Genomic DNA, 19,501 nt, shown 5'->3' with positions numbered 1-19,501 from the left:
ATATGTTGGCTTTACATCTAGGTACATGATACAGAGCTGTTCAAAATCTATTTTATGAGTTCCAACTTTACTTTCATAATTCACATACCTGGAGTTACATAGGGAAACTTTTAAATAGAGACTGCAAAAGATCATTTATTTTCAGTTAAAATTCCATTTCTCCATTTATTTCTCAAGACAAAAATTGATATTTTCATAATATTAAGAAAAGGAAGAAAATGCATTTGCCTATAATGCTTTGCAAATCAAAAAAATTTTTTACTTCAAATAATCTGAATTCATTCCAACAGCAACTTTATGAATTTGACCAGGATAAGAATTATCTTTATCCTAAAGAGAGGAGGGGAAAAAAAGGAAGAAAAAAGAAAAAGATAGAAAGGCCAACGGTCAAGAGATTAAGTGAACTGAGGAACAAAGTGGCTAATTCTCTATTTGTTTTCTCTAAAATGTATTAGGAATGATTAAAAGCAAGGAAATATACTAGTGAGGGTAGCTGCCAACATGTTAATTAGACAGATGCATTTTTTACACATGAACACCAATACATTTTTTACATATGAAACAAACACAAAGTTGTGTAGCAATATCTGTTTTCAACCTGTATCTTAATTGGTGCTATTGTCTCTTTTTAAGACTGCATCATGGTACAAAAAGAGTATCCCTTTTCTAATCTTCTAAAATTCCAATATTTTTAGACATTTAAATAGGCAACAGTTTGCGTTGTCTGCGTCTCCGATGTTGAGCTGTTCCTAGCTGCTAAATTTGGCTGCTGTACTTTCCATATCTGAAAGGCTGTTGTTGTTCTTGGGTCCACCCTGCAGACAGTCATCCAGGTTTAGACTTTTCTGAGCAGCCAGGCAAGGCTCTTCTGCTTTCTACATACCCTTTCTGTTCTCAGGCTCAGGACTTTAAGTGGCAGTGAGCTTTCCTTTATTTCTGGTCCGATAGTTGCTTCTCAGGGTCTGGCTTGGGCTCTGATCTTGACATTTATGTCACAGGCGTCACCGGTGAAACTGCTGGGAAACCAGATGGCGGGCCTAACTGAGGTTGGCAGCATCACAGTCCCGCTACCTGCTCTACTTTCCTCTTCTGTTGATGCTATTGCCCTGTGTTGTTGCTTTCATTCTTTCAATGTTATTTACTTTTCTATAGGCCTTCCCAAATGTGAGTACCTTTCTGTTACTCTTCTCATGCATTTGCTCTGCTTGCAACCCCATCATCCAGGAAGGCTCATTCCTTCAAGGGGTTTGGCTTAAATGTCACTTCCTCAACAAGACTTTTCCTTAGCACCCTAGTTAAATGTACAACATACTCTGCTCCTCCCGACCTCCTACCCTGATGTTTTTTCTCTCTTTCCTGCAAAATCTTTTTCTATAGCAGTTTAGTACCACCTGCTGTATTCTATATTTAACTTTGTTGTGCATTGTATCACTAAGATACATAGAATATAAACTTCATGAGGGCAGAGTTTTGTCTGTTTGGTTAGGTACTGTATTCTAAGCATCTGGAAGAATGCTGGCCCTTGGTTAGCACTTTAAAAATTGTTTTATTAAATGGTAAACAGTATTATAAATTCTGAAAGATCAGACTTCTAGCTTTACATTTGGTCTTATTCATTTTGCTTAGTACAACGCTAGGTATGAGTTGAAAAGTATTAGGGAAAACCCGATAAGTAGCATCTGGTATGTGTACTGGGTATTTTACTTATCTTCTTTAATCCTCACTAGAATCCAAGTCCTTTGCCCAGAGAAGCACAGCTGGAAATTAGCAGAGTAAGGATGCAAACTAGTTCTGTCTAGCTCCAAAGTTACACCCTTTTTCTTCAGAAGCATGGTGCCTACCAATTGACAGAAAGTCAGTAAGAGGCCTTCAAAATGAATAATGTTTGTATAAATCAGGTGTTGCTAGAAACAGAGTGTCAAAAAATACTTGGTTAAAAAAAAGATATGCAAATTAGCTCCCTAAAAAGATAATTAACAGCCCCAACAGAAAGAAATCTCAAACTGGTTAGAGCCATTACAGTCTTGTGTTAAGTGACTGGAACCCCAAGGTAGCTAATTTTAAAAGGAAAACATGCATCTGGGCACATATTTTGACATACTTGATGAAAATACATTATGTATGATGTGAACCCAACAAAGAGACACATGGTCCTAAAAAGAGGCAAGAAAAACTTCATGCTCTTCAGTGTATTCTGATTGCAATCCCAGGAGCAGTAATGAATTGTATTTCTAAAACAAGCCAGATTTTATTGGTAAGATCCTTTTTCCTATGTCTTCTCTTTGACTTCTGTTGATTTAGCTATGCAAATGTAAAATTAGTTCTCACACTTAATTTAGTAGCATATACTCATGGAGAAACCACATGATGTAGTAGCACTGGAGACTGGAAGGTGGTCAGCAGGCCCAAACCAGCTCCTGCCCGCAGGGAGCTCACAGCCCAGAAGGAGCAGCCACTGATCAGGGAGATGACATGTTCTGTGCCCATCTCCTGGAAGTGGAATTATCTCTAATCCAGAATTTATATGAAGAATTTAATCATTAATTTAATTTTTTTTTTTTTACTTTAGTAAAAGATAATTTGGTGCTCTGTTTTTTTAGGCAACCATAGAATCTGGCCGTTGGAAATATTTTTAGAATTATGCATTCCAATTATTTGCCCAGGCAAGCATCCTTTCTACAGTATTTGCTTAAATAGTAGCTCTGGTAATTGAGAATTATTTCTTATTCAAGAATAAGCATTTTGTTTGATGCAGGTCTAAGAATTTGAACATTACTGTTTAAATTGAATCAAAATTGTCTTTCCTATAGCATTCATGTTCATCTTAGATCTGTCCTCTAGCGTCATAAAAGCCTGTGGCATCTCCAGGCCCCCTCAACATGACAGCTTGTTAAATACTGTCTCTCTTTGAAATCTTCTGTTATTTGATTATTTTATTGGGTATGTACTTTCTGCAAGGTATTATTTTATGTACTTCAAGAGTTACAAAGAGGAGTACATCATAGCCTTACCTCAAGGCTGTTGCATAACTATATCAACTAGTGTGTGAAAAGCAAGTTGCTATTGAGCTTGAAAAAGTGAAAGGTCATACCCAGCTGGAAGGATGTGGAAATATTTATGAAAAATGTAGTATTTGAAATTTAAAACTGCTATTGTCTCATCAGGTTGAATTGGTGATGTAGTGAATTTCAGATCATGAAAACAACGTATATAACAACTTGGAAGTAGAAACATAGACATCAAGGTGCCATTTAGGAAAACTTGAGCAAATTATTTCTTCTTTACCATAAGGTGCTACTAGGGGTTGACAGGAGATAAGGCTGGTGAGGAAATTTAGAGCATTCTTTGAAAGTCAGGAAGAGGAATTTATACTTTATATGGGTGGTAATGGAGAATGGTTGAAGATTTTTGGGTAAGGGAGACTAATGTAATTTTACACTTTCATTAAAATTCACCTAGAAGTAGTTTGGGGAATAAATTAAAACAAAGAAAAATGTATGCAGAAGAGTGCATTAAGAGGTTAACACTGCATTCTTTTTCTTTTTAAATATAATGGAAATTCAGAAAATTAAGAAGAGATTCCTCACGGAAAGTTTTCCAGACTGAAGAATTGATAAGATTGAGAAAGGCAAAACAGTGAACGTTGAACTTCCTGGGCTGGGGAAATAAGCTACAGGGCCAGAAACAAGTGTAAATGTATGTACGTGTGTATGTATGTACGTGTGCATGTGTGATGTGTGTGTGTGATATGTGTGTGTGTGATGTGTGCATGTGTGATATGTGTGTGTGTGTGATGTGTGTGTGATGTGTGCATGTGTGATATGTGTGTGTGATATGTGCATGTGTGATTTGTGTGTGTGTGTGATGTGTGTGTGATGTGTGCATGTGTGATATGTGTGTGATATGTGTGTGTGTGATATGTGCATGTGTGATATGTGTGTGTGTGATATGTGCATGTGTGATTTGTGTGTGTGTGTGATGTGTGTGATGTGTGCATGTGTGATATGTGTGTGTGTGATATGTGCATGTGTGATTTGTGTGTGTGTGTGATGTGTGTGTGATGTGTGCATGTGTGATGTGTGTGTGTGTGATATGTGCATGTGTGATTTGTGTGTGTGTGTGATGTGTGTGTGATGTGTGATGTGTGATGGAGAGGAGAAACAATGAAGAGAGTAGTCTGACTAGGTTAAGGCCATGTATTAGGAAAGATAAGGTAAGTTCAAACTATGGAGGTGACACAAATGTATACAGAAACAAACTAAAACTTAGAAGCCTAGAATTAGTCTGGCATCGTGACAAATAAATTATATTGAAGATAAAAGAAAGTGTACTCAGTGAAAACAAGAAAGCCCCTGAATATATATATAGAGTTACAGTTGTTAATTCATCAATGATTTACTGGATGGTTTATCTCAGGTGAGATACTGTGCTGGGTCTTGTATAAATCACAAAGAAAGGTGAGATAGGATAAGAAAGATGAGATAATAGGAGAGAAAGGCTTTGCACAAATAATTTTAATAAAAGGTAGAAATGACAAAACACTAAGGTATCTCTGAAAAAATGAAAATCAACTAACATTTATGAAGCATGTACTATGTCCCAATTATAGTGCTTAGCTTTTTCTTACAAATTTATTTCAGAAAACTCAAAATAAACCTTCATTTCTACTGATGAGAAAACTGAGGTTCAGATAGTTGAAGTCATTCCAGCAGAGAAGTCAAGCTAAACCCACAATAGCAAGAGTATAAGAGGAAACTAAGTTATTTCTAGTGGGTCACCAGTTTGCTAAATAGCAGTGAGCCTATGGTATTTTACAAGTATCTTAGGTATAGATGAGGATCCAGTGACTTAAAAAATTAAGTCATTTCACACTACCATTCTCAGCTTGTATATCAATGGTACATTTCTCACTTCTGAGGGAAAATGAGACAATGAAGTGTATTTAGAATTTGAAATCAGGCACCTGTGAGTTTAAATGCTGGCTTTATGTTGTTGGTAATGGCAATAAACCAGGATCACCACCACATTAGAAAGTGACAACATGACTTTCTTCACAAAACATTACAAGAATTACATGAGATAGTTTAATATCAAGAACCAAGTAGAGTGCCAGAATTTAGGTCATGTTAACATGACATGAAGAGACAAATCCATGGTCTTTTATGCTTTCATTCTCTCATCTCTAATTCTCTCTCTGTGAGACAGACACATGTGTATGTGCGTGCATGTGGGAGCACACACAGACACACAGATTTTAGATCTAGGACACTTGGGAATGTAGCTATTTTTTGAGCATTGTTTTTCATTCCAAAGAACCGCTCCTGGCTCTGCCTGCTTGTTCTCTCCTGAGGAATATGCCCAGACATTCAGATCTACTACCCCACTGAGGAGTTTAGAAGCTGCCTTTCTCCCCTGTAAAAAAGGGTGATGACTGAGGGGACAAGTGTTAGGTAGAAGTCCTCGATGAAGCAGAAAGCATGAAGAAAACTAAGCTGGAAATACTCAGGCATTTAGAATAAATGGAAATGTCTCACTCTCATCAGGACAACCATACCTTGGGAAATCTTCTTTCTTACCAGACTATTAAGATCCAGAAGTGAAATTCTGTGATTCTAGTATAATCTGTGCGTCAAAAACAAACTAATGTGATCAGATTAGAGGTAGCCTTCCAGCTGATAAGTCACGTAGGAAGGGTTGAAGTAGTTCATGTATGTCTAACATGCATTTAATCCCTCGAAAGGTTAAGAAGCATGCAGAAATGTGTTGCTATTCTACCTGCAATAAAATAAAAATGATTTATAAAGATGTAGGCATATCTCATTAAATCAAATTTATTTTTTCCCAGGAAAGTTGATTGTAAAATGATTATCAGTACATTGAATGGTATTTTTCAGGTATCATCATAACAATTGTGTGCACTTGTTAAAAAATGGGCTTAAATAATAACAATAATTTATGGGAATACCTATACTTTTATAAAGAATATTGCTCAACAAATAGAATTTGAATATAAAATACTGAAAATAAGAATTCTTTTATATTGTAACTAACCCTAGCATTTAAAGAAAAGGGACAGTTTATCTGAACAGTATATACTGAGCCTATGTCTTCCTTTTCTATTATGTTCTTTTCCTAATCTATAGTGGAAAAACATGTAAGTCTGTTTAGAATTTTCTCTTTTACGGAAATTCTTAGTTATAGAAATAAGGTAGTGGATCAAGGTTAAAGAGAGAAGGATATGCAAAAACACAGTAAGTGACAATCAAAAAGTAAATGAGAATATAGACTCAAGCCTGTGGATGAAGAAAGTAGAAAATCCAGGAAATAAATGTTCTGATAACGTTTAGTAAATCTTTTCTTAGTTTATGTTTCCAGCATCACTCTAAAGTACTGAAGAAAACTAAAAAGTACAATTGTAAAATAAGATTAAGAGATCACTTTCAGAAAAAGATGTTCCTTAGAATTCTCAGCTTTCTAACTCAGCGACAAAATCCTCTTTTGGATTTTTAAGCATTTATCCAGTCATTGATTATAATTAAACTATTATATAATTATCTCCTTATTTATGAGATTTAATAAGCCAATGATTTTCTTAGTATAAATTTAACTTTAGAATAGTTATTATAAATGTGGAACTTTGTGGAAAGAGTCATATACTATTTACTACTATATATCTTTGTTTTGTTATTGCTTTAACTTTTACATAACTTTACTATTTTTTGTAAATGTCATCTTATGTAATAACATGGCTTAATTTTTCTTTCTATTTTGATTTAGAAAATTAATTTTCCTTTTTTATAGTGAGAAAAATAAAAGAAAGAAGGCATTGAAAGGAAAACACAGAAATATCAGCAGAATTTAGAAATCTAATTCTTAATGTCCTTTCCTTTCTGACTACTTAAAATAATATTGTCTGCCTTTCCCATTATTTGTGGTCTTCCAAATATAGTGTCTGGCCTTAAAAGTTGTAATACAAAATATTCCATCTGGAAAATAGTGTAACTGAATTAAGTTTAAAAGTCATGTAACATATGTCCTTTAGCATTCTCATGAAATATCAGGATGATGTGAACAAAAATCAGAGCAAATGGGAAAAAAAAATAATGTGTATGACCTCTGAAAACTTCATCCTGTGAAATCAGAAACAAGGGACTATGATTCTTATTTCAAATTTATATTGCGTAAAAGTCTTTTGAGATGGAAAAAAACATTCAGGTGTTGCTCTTCTTATGTCGTGTATCTTTTGGTAAAACATTGCATGTTCACCCTTTTAAATATCTTAAACATTCACTGACTGGGATCAATAGGAGAGAAAAGTGTGACCCTACAAGTAATATGTTGCCTTGGTGTGTTGCTGATTCTGGTAAAAGGCTTGAGATGTGTTGCATAATGGTTAGGAACATGGATTCTGTAGACAGAGAGTATGGGTTCAAATTCTGACTCTACTATTTCCAGCTGAGCAGTTATGCATGTTGCAGATTACTTAACCTTTTGGTGCCTCAGTTTCCTCATGTTCAAATGGGGATGATCACAGATTCAACTTCATCAGGTTGTTATAAGAATTAAATGGTTTTATAGGTCTTGAAATAGTGACTTATTATGGTTAATCTCCCCAAAAAAATATGTTTGGCAAATCACTTTATAAATTTTGAACTCTTAAGTTATTTTTTTATTTAGAATCTTTTGTATAACAAGTTAGCCTATTGTTGAGCATGTCTGTAAATTAAGACCAAAATATTCATATATTTATTTGATAAATGAAGATAATGCTCACCATAGACATTTTTGAAATACTTAATTACAGGACAGATTCCTTTGGGGAAGGAATCTTCTAAATATCTTGCCTGGTTTCCAAGTCCTAAGTGTTTTATTATATGGAATGAATATATATATATATATATATATATATATATATATACACACACACACACACACACATATACATATATATACGCATATATGTATATATATACATATATACTCATTATATATATACATTTGTAATGAAAATGATGAAACTAGAAAAAATGTGTATGTGTGTGTATATATATGTATATACATATGCTGATGTTCATAATGTTACTCTCTAAGTATTGAGACTAGAGCGCACACTTGTTTGTTTTTGTTGACCAGCATCAACCCCCCCCTTATTCTAATAATAGCACCCCAACTCTACTTTGAAGAATGTTTCTATACCACTACCAAAACACTGACTGTTCCTAGGTTTCAAGTGAGGTTTCTTCCTAGTTCCAAGGGTGGGCCATTTGGCTTAGGGGAGGCCAATCAAAGCACAGTGGACAGAGTACTTTACCCTGGACAGAGTACTTTAGGGGTGGATATATGACCCACTGGAGTCAGTGAGATCCAATGAGAGTTTTTCTGGGTCTTTGTTCCTGTTGGGTTTAAGTCTGCAGCTGCTATAGTGTCTTACTACAATAAGCAAATCTGTAGAAAAGCTATCACCATGGAGGTCAAAGCCAAAGGATACAGCATAGCTAGGTACTAGCAACATCAGTTGAGCTCCCAAATCATCCCAAGCCTAACGCTACTGTAGACAATAAATCTTGAACCAGTGGACTCCCTCCTTCCTTCCTTCTTCCCTTCCTTTCTTCCTTTTTTAAGTTCCTTTTTTCTCTTAAGCCAATTTGAGTCATTCTCTTATCTCCTATAACCCAAAGAAACTTTCAATAATGACTAAAAAGTTCTTTCTGGCTATATTTTCTCCTTGCTTATTCCCAACAAATACATTTTTTAATGAAAATGGTGAAGCTACAAAATATGCAAAATAAATCAATGTAATAATTATGACTGTTTCTGATTATAATTGGTGTCACTGTTTAATTTTTCTTTAATCTTTATTTTAGGCTTTATTTGCACGAACAGGTATTTCTTTTTAAGACTGAATAAAGATTACAGTTTTTGGTGTCAGACTTTGAGTTTGCCTCCTGCCTGTATGATCTTAGGTGACATTTTTCTAACCTCAACGCACTTCCTTTCTCCAGTTTTCAAATAAGGACCATGAAAGTGTTTATCTGACAGGGTTGTGGAGAGGATGAAATGGCATAGCACATGCACACATCTTAGCCCAGTCAGTGACTGGCACATAGTAAAACCTCAAATCTTAGGAATGTTAGTTGAAAGACTAGCATTTAGTATTCCACTGGCTTTCAGTTTTCTTCTGGTTGCTTTTCGGTCACTCAAATCAGATATGAAATAAAATTAGTGTCTCATCAGGTTAATTTTATTTCTAGAGAAAGTTAACTTGTATAGCACAAGGAACCATCTTTTTGTTGAATTAGAAAAGCACTATATTGAATTTCAGATACTCTGGAGCTGAAGCTAAATTGCATATAATTACTGTTTTATGAGTTTTTATTTTTACCCCTTCATTATTTACTTGCTTTTTACTTTTAATTTGAATTATTTGTATTCGTTTAATGACTTCTGGCTTAGCAAATCAAAAGTTTGAACAGAAGCTTTTGGTTAACAAAATTAATAATTGAAATCAGCAAAGTCTTAACGTTTCATTCTAAGAAAAGCCTGTAGAAGATCAGAGCTCCATTACTGAAAGATTTGGGCGGCTTCAAACATACGTGTGTGTACATTGTGAGGGGTTTGTCTTCACAGTTCCCCGCCCTCTAGTGGTAGTTACAAAAATACCATTTTGTAGTCCCCACACAGGAAATGCCCGTTCCTACTTCAGCTACCAGAATCCTTTTACAGGAAGTTAGGTGTGGTCTTTGAAGGAGAATTAAAAAAAAAGAAAAAAGAAAAAAGAAAAGGAAAAATGAAAAAAAGAAAAAAGCATGATGGAATTTTAGCTGCAGTCTTCTTGGTGCCAGTTTGTCAATCCCAAACTCTGGGTGTGAAAGATTCTGCAGGGGTAATGTTTTAATATTCTTATTATGCTTATTCTCTGTGATGCTTCTCTACCTTTACAGTAGAATATTTGAGGGAATTTGCAGAGGACCACTTTCATTTTGAAACTGCTGGCTGCATGTTTTAGCATGTCTCTTCTTAGAAGATTCAGGCATAGCAGTTTCCTACCTGGAGTGTGCAAGGAGGGAACTGCCATGCCTGTCGCCAGGCTTAAAGATCTCTGGGACTGGGTGAGGAAAATGAGGGATGTTTTGGAGGCACTGTGATACTGAAGGCTGTCTGCTGGCTGGTGGCTGACAGGTCCTACTTAGCATACATAAAAAAAAAAAAAATGTGAAGATGGATGGTACAGTAGCTTATGTTATATTTGGCATATGCTGAAGAAATGATCTGGATATTAATGAATTGTACTCTTAGAAAATGCACTTCATTTAATTAAGTGGCAATTCTCATTTCTGTAGGGTGGAGGTTAAAATGGATTGACATTTTAAAAAAGGGAAAAATAGATAAATGATTGTATACAGATGGCATTCGGATTCAAGATTTTGGTTGTGTTATTTCAAAAAGCAAACTCCTGCCACTGAGTCAGAGATAACAGTTGGGATGATTGGTGTGTGCTCTGTTGAGTTATATGTGTTAGTCCAGTAAAATGTGATTAGAATACAGTAAAACTTCATTTACGTTCTTGCAAAGACCAATGTAATAGGAATTTGCTTAAAAGATAAACTATGTTCAACTTAATATTTTTTTTCAAGTCCAAACCTGCGGTGTAGATTTTATTAAATGGGCACTATTTGAGAAAATGGGCTATCTCTACAGTATTTCCTAAGGAACTGCAAATTTGGTAATTTCAGAAGCAATTACACAAACAGCAGCAGGTTGCTAAACCAGGGGGTCCAAGCTCCAGACCTCTGACGTGGGTGACTTCCTGCCCAGTTTGGCAGGAGCTGGATCCCTTCCTGTGCAGCTTCCAAACAGTTCCAAAAGCTACCGGGCATCCCCTGCTCTTTCCTGTTCCCTTGTTTTCAAGCAGTATCCACCTATGTTTCCACAGCCTGGCATGTCAGGATTTCCAGAGCTTTTTACCAGGTGCGTTGATTTTGAATAAGCTCTTAAGGGTGGAAAAGTAGGCCAAAGGGAACATAGAAAAAAAGAGAGAGGTACATGCGAGATCCTTGCACAGCCCCGGTTCTACACTGTTGGGTGATTATTCATCTCTTGTTTCGGATCTCTGATATTTTTGCAGAAAGGATGTTGAAAAAGATGGCTGCCAAAATATTCACACAAGTGAAACAGCAGGCACAAACCAGTATCCTCCATTTCCTAGCTCTGAATTGGATATTTCCAGTTAAAGCATTTTGGGAGTGGGAGATGAGATTACCTCATAGACATCTACTGAATATGAAAGATAGATCTCCACGCAAGCAAACAAATGCATGAGGATTCCCTGGATGCCAAATACAGCTTTCTTAGTAAAATATGATTACATATAGCTTGGTTTATATATTTTATCTCAATGTCATGTGAGTGCCAAAGTCCCTTTTGTTTCCTAATGGCATTGCTTTCTTTTTTTCCCTCTTTCTCTTGTTTCCATAGCACTTTCTTATGCAAGGAGCTAAACAGTGATTAAAGGAGCAGGATGAAAAGATGGCACAGTCAGTGCTGGTACCTCCAGGACCTGACAGCTTCCGCTTCTTCACCAGGGAATCCCTTGCTGCTGTTGAACAACGCATTGCAGAAGAGAAAGCTAAGAGACCCAAACAAGAGCGCAAGGATGAGGATGATGAAAATGGCCCAAAGCCAAATAGTGACTTGGAGGCAGGAAAATCCCTTCCATTTATTTATGGAGACATTCCTCCAGGGATGGTGTCAGAGCCCCTGGAGGACCTGGACCCGTACTATATCAATAAGAAAGTGAGTTTTTAGTCAAATTGCCTTTCCTTCCCCTACTGCCTAATTGGTGACAGGCTGTTCCCAGGGATGTCTGGTAAAGAATGCCGTGCCTCCGCCTCTCTGTCTCAAGTAGCACTAGGATGCTGGGTGGGCCTGACTAGTAATGGCCCCACTATATTTTAAGTCGTCTGGATGCAATCATTTGAACCTACATTCCTAGCACAGGCAGAAAACTGAAGAGGCATCCTGCAGCAGGGGAACTGAGGAAAGGCAAAAGTCTGTCACCTTACAGTATGATGAAACAAAAAGTGAAAACAAGGAGTAAATTTTTCATAAGTGTATTTTATATGTCCAAAAGTAGTTTATAAATGCCTCTATTACAATCTTGAGCTCTATATAAGGTGTTTTGATCTTCAACACGTTTATGCCCTCATACCACAGAAATAATATCAGGTGATTTGCAAGTGCTCAAAAGAGTTTGATCCAAAAACACACTTGGAATACCTTGAAGTTCTTGTGAAAATTTGTCTAACTGAAGAAGTAATCAAAGCCACATTTTTATGCTTTTCACAAATTACAAATAGTGTAAGAATACTGATATCAAAACTTGATAAAGATGCTAAGAATTTCTATGGCATTGACTACAAATTTTCTTTATTTTCATCTTTAAATCCTCATGTCACAAAATTTAGGAGAATTTATAGTGCTCAGAAAGAAAAAGCACCTATCATTATCTCATATGTTGGCATTTAGTATGTTACTACATTTTTTATAAGGCTAGCTTTCTAAATAATGGTTTTGCCTTACTCTTAAAATGTCCTTGATGTATATCCTAAGTTATGTTTTATGTATTCTGCTTTCTTTTTCAGACGTTTATAGTATTGAATAAAGGGAAGGCCATCTCTCGATTCAGTGCCACCTCTGCCCTGTACATATTAACCCCCTTCAACCCTATTAGAAAATTAGCTATTAAGATTTTGGTACATTCATATCCTTTTTTCAAATAGTCACTTAATATGATTTTGCTCTTTGAATTATTGAGCTGTGAATTTTTTAAAAACTATATGTGGTTGGTTGGCTACGTTTTTTGCTGTTTCTTTTTCTTACCTCTTTCTCAACAGTTAGCATATTGTAAAATAGGATCCTAGGTAAGTGAACCACTTTTTCCCATCTTGTATTTCTCCTATTCCTGACTCACTACTTCTTTCTTCTTTCCTCCTCTGCTTCCTTCTGAATTACTTGCTACATCCAAGGCTTCTTCATTAATTTTGACCATAATACCAGGTTCTCCTTTTACAAGTCTGCCTCTCAAATTTTATGATGTTATTTAATGGGTCAAATTTATGAGCTAATTTTCTAAAGAAAATTACATTTTCTTTTTACACTTGGAAAATATATACATAATCTGAATTATACAATTATATTTCTTTTTAGTCTGAATTTTACTTTCTTTTCTCATTTCAGCATCTGAAAGCTTTGAATTAGTAAATATTTACAACTGTGACTATGTTTATAATAGCCTTTCGAATATTTCTCCAAATTCTTTTCCCAACAGTATTTAGCATTCTTACTGATTTTCTAGTTTCTCTTCCTTCCTTCATTTTCTTTCTTTCTTTTTTTTTTTTTTTGGTCGCTGGTCCTGTGTTCTAGTCAAATCACAGTCCTGTTACAAATATCTCTCTCCGTCACTCCCCCTACTGGCTTAATGTCTACTTACACATTTACATCCTTATTTTATTCTATATTCTCCTTATTGAAGTGGCTACTCCCTAGAAATGGGATTGATGGTGGGAGATGGCAATTTGATTTATTCCTGGAAGTCATATAGAGTAGTTGTGAATGATGGTTTAATTCCTCACAAGGAACAGTGGTCTGGCTGACTGCCAGCCCTGGGAAAACCAAGGAAGCAAAGGTTTGGAAGACTGGGGCTGTGCCAGGCAGGGATATTTACAGGAAGAACACAGCAGCCTTGGAATGAGGACTGATATGCATCAGGAATCAAAGGTAAGGTTCCTGAAGGGGAAATTGAAATGTAAGCAAAGCCTCAGATAGGACACCTTTTAATGTCTCTTCTTTAGAGAATCTTTGCCCGGGATTCTGCAACATGGCCAGCCTAGAGCCTGGCTTGAAGGCTTGCAGTGTAAAAGTTCACTGCCCTTACCAGGCCCAGAAAATATCTGAGTCAGATAAGGTGTGGAATAAGCTTGGTACCAGGGAACTCGGTTCCATTCTGGGTGGAGGGACTGTAAATCATGGCCTCAGACTTGCCTACCATTGTGGTAAATGATATCCTCAGAAGCATGGCATTCTGGGATTCAGTCTCCTTCTAACCTCTAGTTCATCCCTCTCCTCCCCCGAAGTTCTGCACATACATTAACATATTTTAATTTGATATTTGTTTTATGTTTTAAGATTTAATAATTTCTTCTGAATTATCTAAAGCAATTTGCTTCCTTACCTTTGTTTTAAGAGAACCCAGTTGTACAGGAAGAAAACAAATGTCTTTGAGTTGGTATTAGGAATGAATAATAAAGTTGAGATTTAGATTTGGGTCTCTTAAATTATAACTTATAGTCTAATATTATGTTTCAAGTATTTGTAATCTGTTTACTGAATAAATATTTCCATATATTATTTATTGTATTTTACAAATAATTGTAAACCCCTTGTGTAAACATTATTTTTACATGAAATTATGTGAAAACTCAGACTTAGTCCAATGCCCTGTTCAGAGTAGACATTGGGAGAGTATATATTGAATAAATAAGTGACTAGTGAATCAGAAGCTAGTGAATCAGACGCAAATCAAGTGATAAAATGGAAGGTTTGAATAGGTCAGAAAAATCTATTTTGTCCTGAATCTGAATAATGAGATGGAATTTTAAAAGACCAATTTTAAAGAAACAGGCAGATTTTTGTTTTAAGGATTTTGTGTGGAGATCTTTGAGAATGTCATGAAAGCTGTCATCTCCACTCCAAAAAATACTAGGAGGTTAGGGTGCTCGTGAATTTTAATTTAAGACTCTCAGGAAAGGGAGACTGCCAGTGAAAGAGGAAGAGGGCAGTTTTAGAAGCTCTGATCAGAGAACCTCCGTGTTGAGGACATAGTTTATGATGGGATCTCTCTAGGAATCAAGATAAAGCTTGAATTTGAGGCTTTGACCTTGCTTCCAAGAAGGAAGAAAGAAAACCTCCCTGGGGCTAAGTTGTGAGGGGGCTGCAGTGATGCAAGTTGAAATGTTAAGGCGGCCAGGTAGCTCTATTTAGACTTGCCAAGCAATCGACTCTCCTAGAAGCTTATAAATGGCCTATAGCCACACATTTCTTTTAGAAATCTTTCTAGAAAAAGTAGTTTTTATAAAATCTCTAATCACCTGAATTAAAATATTATATTTCAGAAAGCTCACCTAGGAGGAGAGATACAAGAAAAGGAAGGTGGGCTAATAGTCTAAGATGGATAAATTCTTCAGTCTTTTGGTGATAGTGGCACACTTCATTAGAGATGCTAGTAAACTTTGAGGTATATAATACGCTACAGTTTGCAAGAGATTTTCCCAGTGGTTGTTTTTGGTTTTGTTTTTGTTTTTTTTTTTGTTTTTTTCTCGCATTGCAAACCCGAGGCTCAAATCCTGGTTTTCTGACTTCAAGCACAGTAAGTTGAAAATGCTTAGAGATAGGGACGGTGGGTTTAGGCACAGTTGAGAGATCTTTGTGTATTTATTACCATTAGTTTCTAAGCCAGAATGTGGCCATTTACAATAAAGAAATTTGTATTTTAAACCTAGACTGGCACCTCAATGAGTATTTCCAACAAACATCCTGACTTGTTTCATAAAAAGCTGTTCTCTTCATTAGAAACTGTTGCATATCAAATAAGTTTTGTTTCTTAATTTTGGCAGAATAAGAAGTTATACTTATGCTTGCTATATTTTTTGCCAGGGTACATTTTGAAAACTGAAAATGCTTTTGATGTGCCTACTATCTTAATTTGATAGTTAAATAAAATATGGTTTTATTTTTTAGGTAATAAACATGTTAAGAGTAATCCATATTCCTAAAATTCCCAGTCAGAGTTTTAAATGTGTGTCATGTCAGTTTTTATGATTTTAACTTAGTATGCACACTTTTTTATTTTGCATTTATTACTCATTCGTCTGCTGATTTGCAAATATTTATTGAGTACTTACTATGTGGTAGATGTTCTCCTAGGCATTGGGAGCCAACATTGAACAAAATGAAGTTCCTGCTCCCATATAGTGACATCTGTGTGTATATGTGTATTTGGGAGGAGACAGATAATAAAAATTATATGTCAGCTAGTGATAAGTGCTATTAAGAAAAATAAAGCAGTGTAAAAAGAGAAGAGTGGCAAGATACTGTTTTAGGTCAGATAGAGGAGTCCTCTCTGAAAAGATATCATTAGAACAGATATACAAAGGAAGTGAGGGAGTGAGACATGGACATTTTGGGGAAAAGTAAGTGTAAGGGGCAAAGTATGAAGATAGATGTGAAACTGGTGTGTTCAAGAATCAGCAAGGAGCCCAGTGTAAGTGCAGCAGAGTGGGAAAGGCAGGGAGTGGGGGAGATAAGGTCAGTGAGAGTGGAGGTCAGGGGCTGAAGTTGTCGGCCCTGGTGAGGACACCATACTTACTCTGAATGAGATGGGGAGAGACGACTGAAGTGTTGTCAGCAGAAGAATATCAATCGTGACCTGACTTACATTTTACAAAGATCACTCTGGCTGTTTCATGGAGAACGGGCTATAGGGGAGTAAAATACAGAAGCAAAAAGATAGATTGAGGGCTTGCTGCCATTATGAATGAAGTCAAGGGATGCTGGTGGGTTGGACTATGATAGAAACAATAAGGGTGGCAAAATGTCATCACATTTAGGTGTATTTTGCAGGAGAGCTGACAAGATTTACTGAACAATTGGAGGTGGGGCATGAGAGAATGAGCAGAGCTAAGGATGCCTCCAAGTGTTTAGTCTTGTTCAAGAAAGAAAACTGTTGCTGTTGACTGAGCTTGGTGTGACCTCAAGTAGAGTGATATGGTGGGTAAAATCCAGAGGCTGGATTTGAACATGTAATTTTTGAGATGTTATTAGACATTCAGTGGAGGAGTTACATGGAAATGCAAGTCTGGAATTCAGGGAAAGGTTGGGCTGGAGATATACTTTGAGAGATGTCAGTATATGGATGGTATTTAAAGTCATGGCAAAGACACTCCAAGTCACACAACTAATTTAGAACTGCCTATCATTCACACAGGGAGGAAAATTAAAAACAGCTTTTGGTATTAGAAAACCTGGCTTGAAAAAAAAGGAAAACTTGGGTTCAAACCCACCTCTGACATTTATGTGTTAACTATATGACCTTGGGCCAAGTCACTCCAAATGTTTTGAATCTCAGTTTCTCCATCAGTGCAGTTGTAATCGGAATTTATACATCAGTAATAATAAAATGTCTGAGAAGTCCCTAGTACAATAACTGACACTTAGTAGATACTTGACAAACAGTAACTATGACAAATATTGTTGGTAGTATGGCTACAACTGAAGCAGCAACTGCTGCAAGATTAATAAAGGAAACTTCTCATATTGCTTAAGGAGTTCCACAAAGAATGTTGTATAAATCACTACTCTCTTGCATCTTGACTTTGCAAACAAAATGTTTATACAGCACCAGAGTTTGGAGCTATAAGTGACCAAAACACATGTGGTCAGTCCCAACCTTCTCACTTTGCAGTTGAGTTAATTGAGTTTCTAAGGCTACATTTTATATCAGTGTCAGAGCTAAAACTTCAGACCAGGTCTTCTGATTACCAGCTCTTTGCTTTTTCCACCCAACAGAAGAAACCCGATTTCTAAACTCTCAGGTATAATTCTCTGGGGGCTTTACCAATATCTGTCTCTATGCATTTTGAAGGTAATTTTCAGTGGCTCCAATTTACTCTTTTATTAAGTAAGAAGTGAGCTTGTTAGCTCATCCCAAAATTATATGGTATCTATGTAGAAATTAAAAATATCATGGTTTTCCATAGATAGAACTACATAAGCCTGTAAGGAGGCAGGGAGAACAACTTATAATTTCCATTTCCCCTGCTTTAAATGATCAAAAGTTATCACCTATTATCACATTGTTAAGAGATTTTTAGTAATACCTAGGATGAGACAACTCAAGAGTTAACTGTGTGTGTGTGTGTGTGTGTGTGTGTGTGTGTGTGTCTAGCATTTAATCAATATTTCTGCTGGCTCAGAAATATGTACCGATGTGTAGAAAGAGACCTATCCTACTCTGCGTTGTATTCTTCATTTCTATGTTAAAAAAAACCCTCTAACATAAAACTCTTCTCCCTCTAGTATGTGTGTGTGTATATATATATATATATATATATATATATATATATATATATATATATATATAGTGCCTTTCTCACAAACAGTGCCTTTCTCTTCCTTAAGAATAACAAAGAGATACCCTATATTTTATATTCAATAGACAAATAATTAATAGTCATAAAAGCAGCTGTCCTCTAAGAGGTGTTAGCACCATTACCTGCATTTGCATAAGAAAACTGGACGTCACAGCACTGAAGGACTTGCTGAAGCCCACGTGGGTTATAAAGGATGCAGCTGATTAACGGTCCGTTGTTTTAAAGCTCACGCTGCTTCACCCGACCTATGAGGACACAGGGGTGGACTTGGCGGTACTTTACTTATCCAGGTTCCATGTCAAAGGCTGCATAAACCATTTTCAGTATAAACTTGAAGAAATCTCTCCTCCTGTGCATACAGGAAATACTTTAGATTTATCAATTGACGGGTTACTTTCTATCAAAAGATTAACATAATTTACTAAGAAATAGATAGATTTGAAAAATCCTTTTTTCCTAATATTACATAAGGTTAGTCTGCCTCTATATTATTTTATATGCCAAGGCTCTTAAGGAAATATTATTATGGGATACGTTGTTCTTTTGAAAAATGAACTTTAGTTGATGTCTTGGCCTATGTATTTAAAAATAATGTAGGATTTATGCATTTTGTTACTGGTCCTAGGCCCCTGAAATCTGCCTTGGTGTGGAGTTTCTATACTTTTTCACTGTTTGGTATCACCAATAGAAAATCTATACCCACATTATTTTTTTTATATTTGTATATTTGTTATGATTATCTAAAACCCTACTATTCAGTCACTCACCAAATTCCAAAAATTTTTAAAGTATGTGACATAAAATAAATCCACAGTGATTTTTAAAAGTTAATGTGTTTTGAAACTATTTAGAGATAGTTTCATAAACTAAAATCTCACCGTAATTATCTCTTATTTTGTTTTAAAAGCAAAATAGTTTTATTTGCTTTCCTTTTTGAGTGTGTAAGGATCTTTAACTTAAGTGTGTTTTTTGTTAAAATGATAGTCATGCAATGTGGAAAACACCTGTTTGAGCATAATGCTTTATTAATTATTGCTTACTAGACAAAATCATTCTTTTGTGTATTAATATTGAAATATATATATTTTACTTCATTACGTATAATTAAATTCTATCATTATAAAGAGTAAATATTTTTAAGGGTCATAAAATCATGGCTCAGATAAAGTGACATAAATCTCATGAGGCTATTAAGTTCTACCTTACATTTATCTTATGTCCTCCCTTTCCAAAGGAAAAAAAAATTATATATATATAAACTTGTATACTCAATATATGTGAAGAAAAATTTCATC

The 19,501-nt window shown here is 35.6% G+C and overlaps 1 protein-coding gene across 6 annotated transcripts in view; it reads left to right on the top strand.

The window, feature by feature from the left end:
• The window catches only part of LOC117025712 (sodium channel protein type 2 subunit alpha), a 125,379-nt gene that overhangs the window by 29,260 nt on the left and 76,618 nt on the right, over positions 1 to 19,501 (top strand). For 4 of the 6 annotated variants that reach the window (XM_033111801.1, XM_033111806.1, XM_033111802.1 and 1 more), the window contains 2 exons: positions 11,476 to 11,793; positions 12,642 to 12,760. In XM_033111801.1, coding sequence (XP_032967692.1) covers positions 11,527 to 11,793; positions 12,642 to 12,760 — 386 coding nt within the window. In that variant the 5' untranslated portion in view covers positions 11,476 to 11,526. Of the gene's footprint in view, positions 1 to 9,738; positions 9,884 to 10,863; positions 10,969 to 11,475; positions 11,794 to 12,641; positions 12,761 to 19,501 lie in introns of those variants that run through there. The other 2 variants (XM_033111799.1, XM_033111803.1) reach the window with 2 other exon arrangements.

Source organism: Rhinolophus ferrumequinum, chromosome 8 (genome assembly GCF_004115265.2).
Source record: "Rhinolophus ferrumequinum isolate MPI-CBG mRhiFer1 chromosome 8, mRhiFer1_v1.p, whole genome shotgun sequence".
Classification (NCBI taxonomy): domain Eukaryota; kingdom Metazoa; phylum Chordata; class Mammalia; order Chiroptera; family Rhinolophidae; genus Rhinolophus; species Rhinolophus ferrumequinum.
Note: the sequence above shows the minus strand (reverse complement) of the source record. Positions and strands in the feature narration are given on the sequence as shown.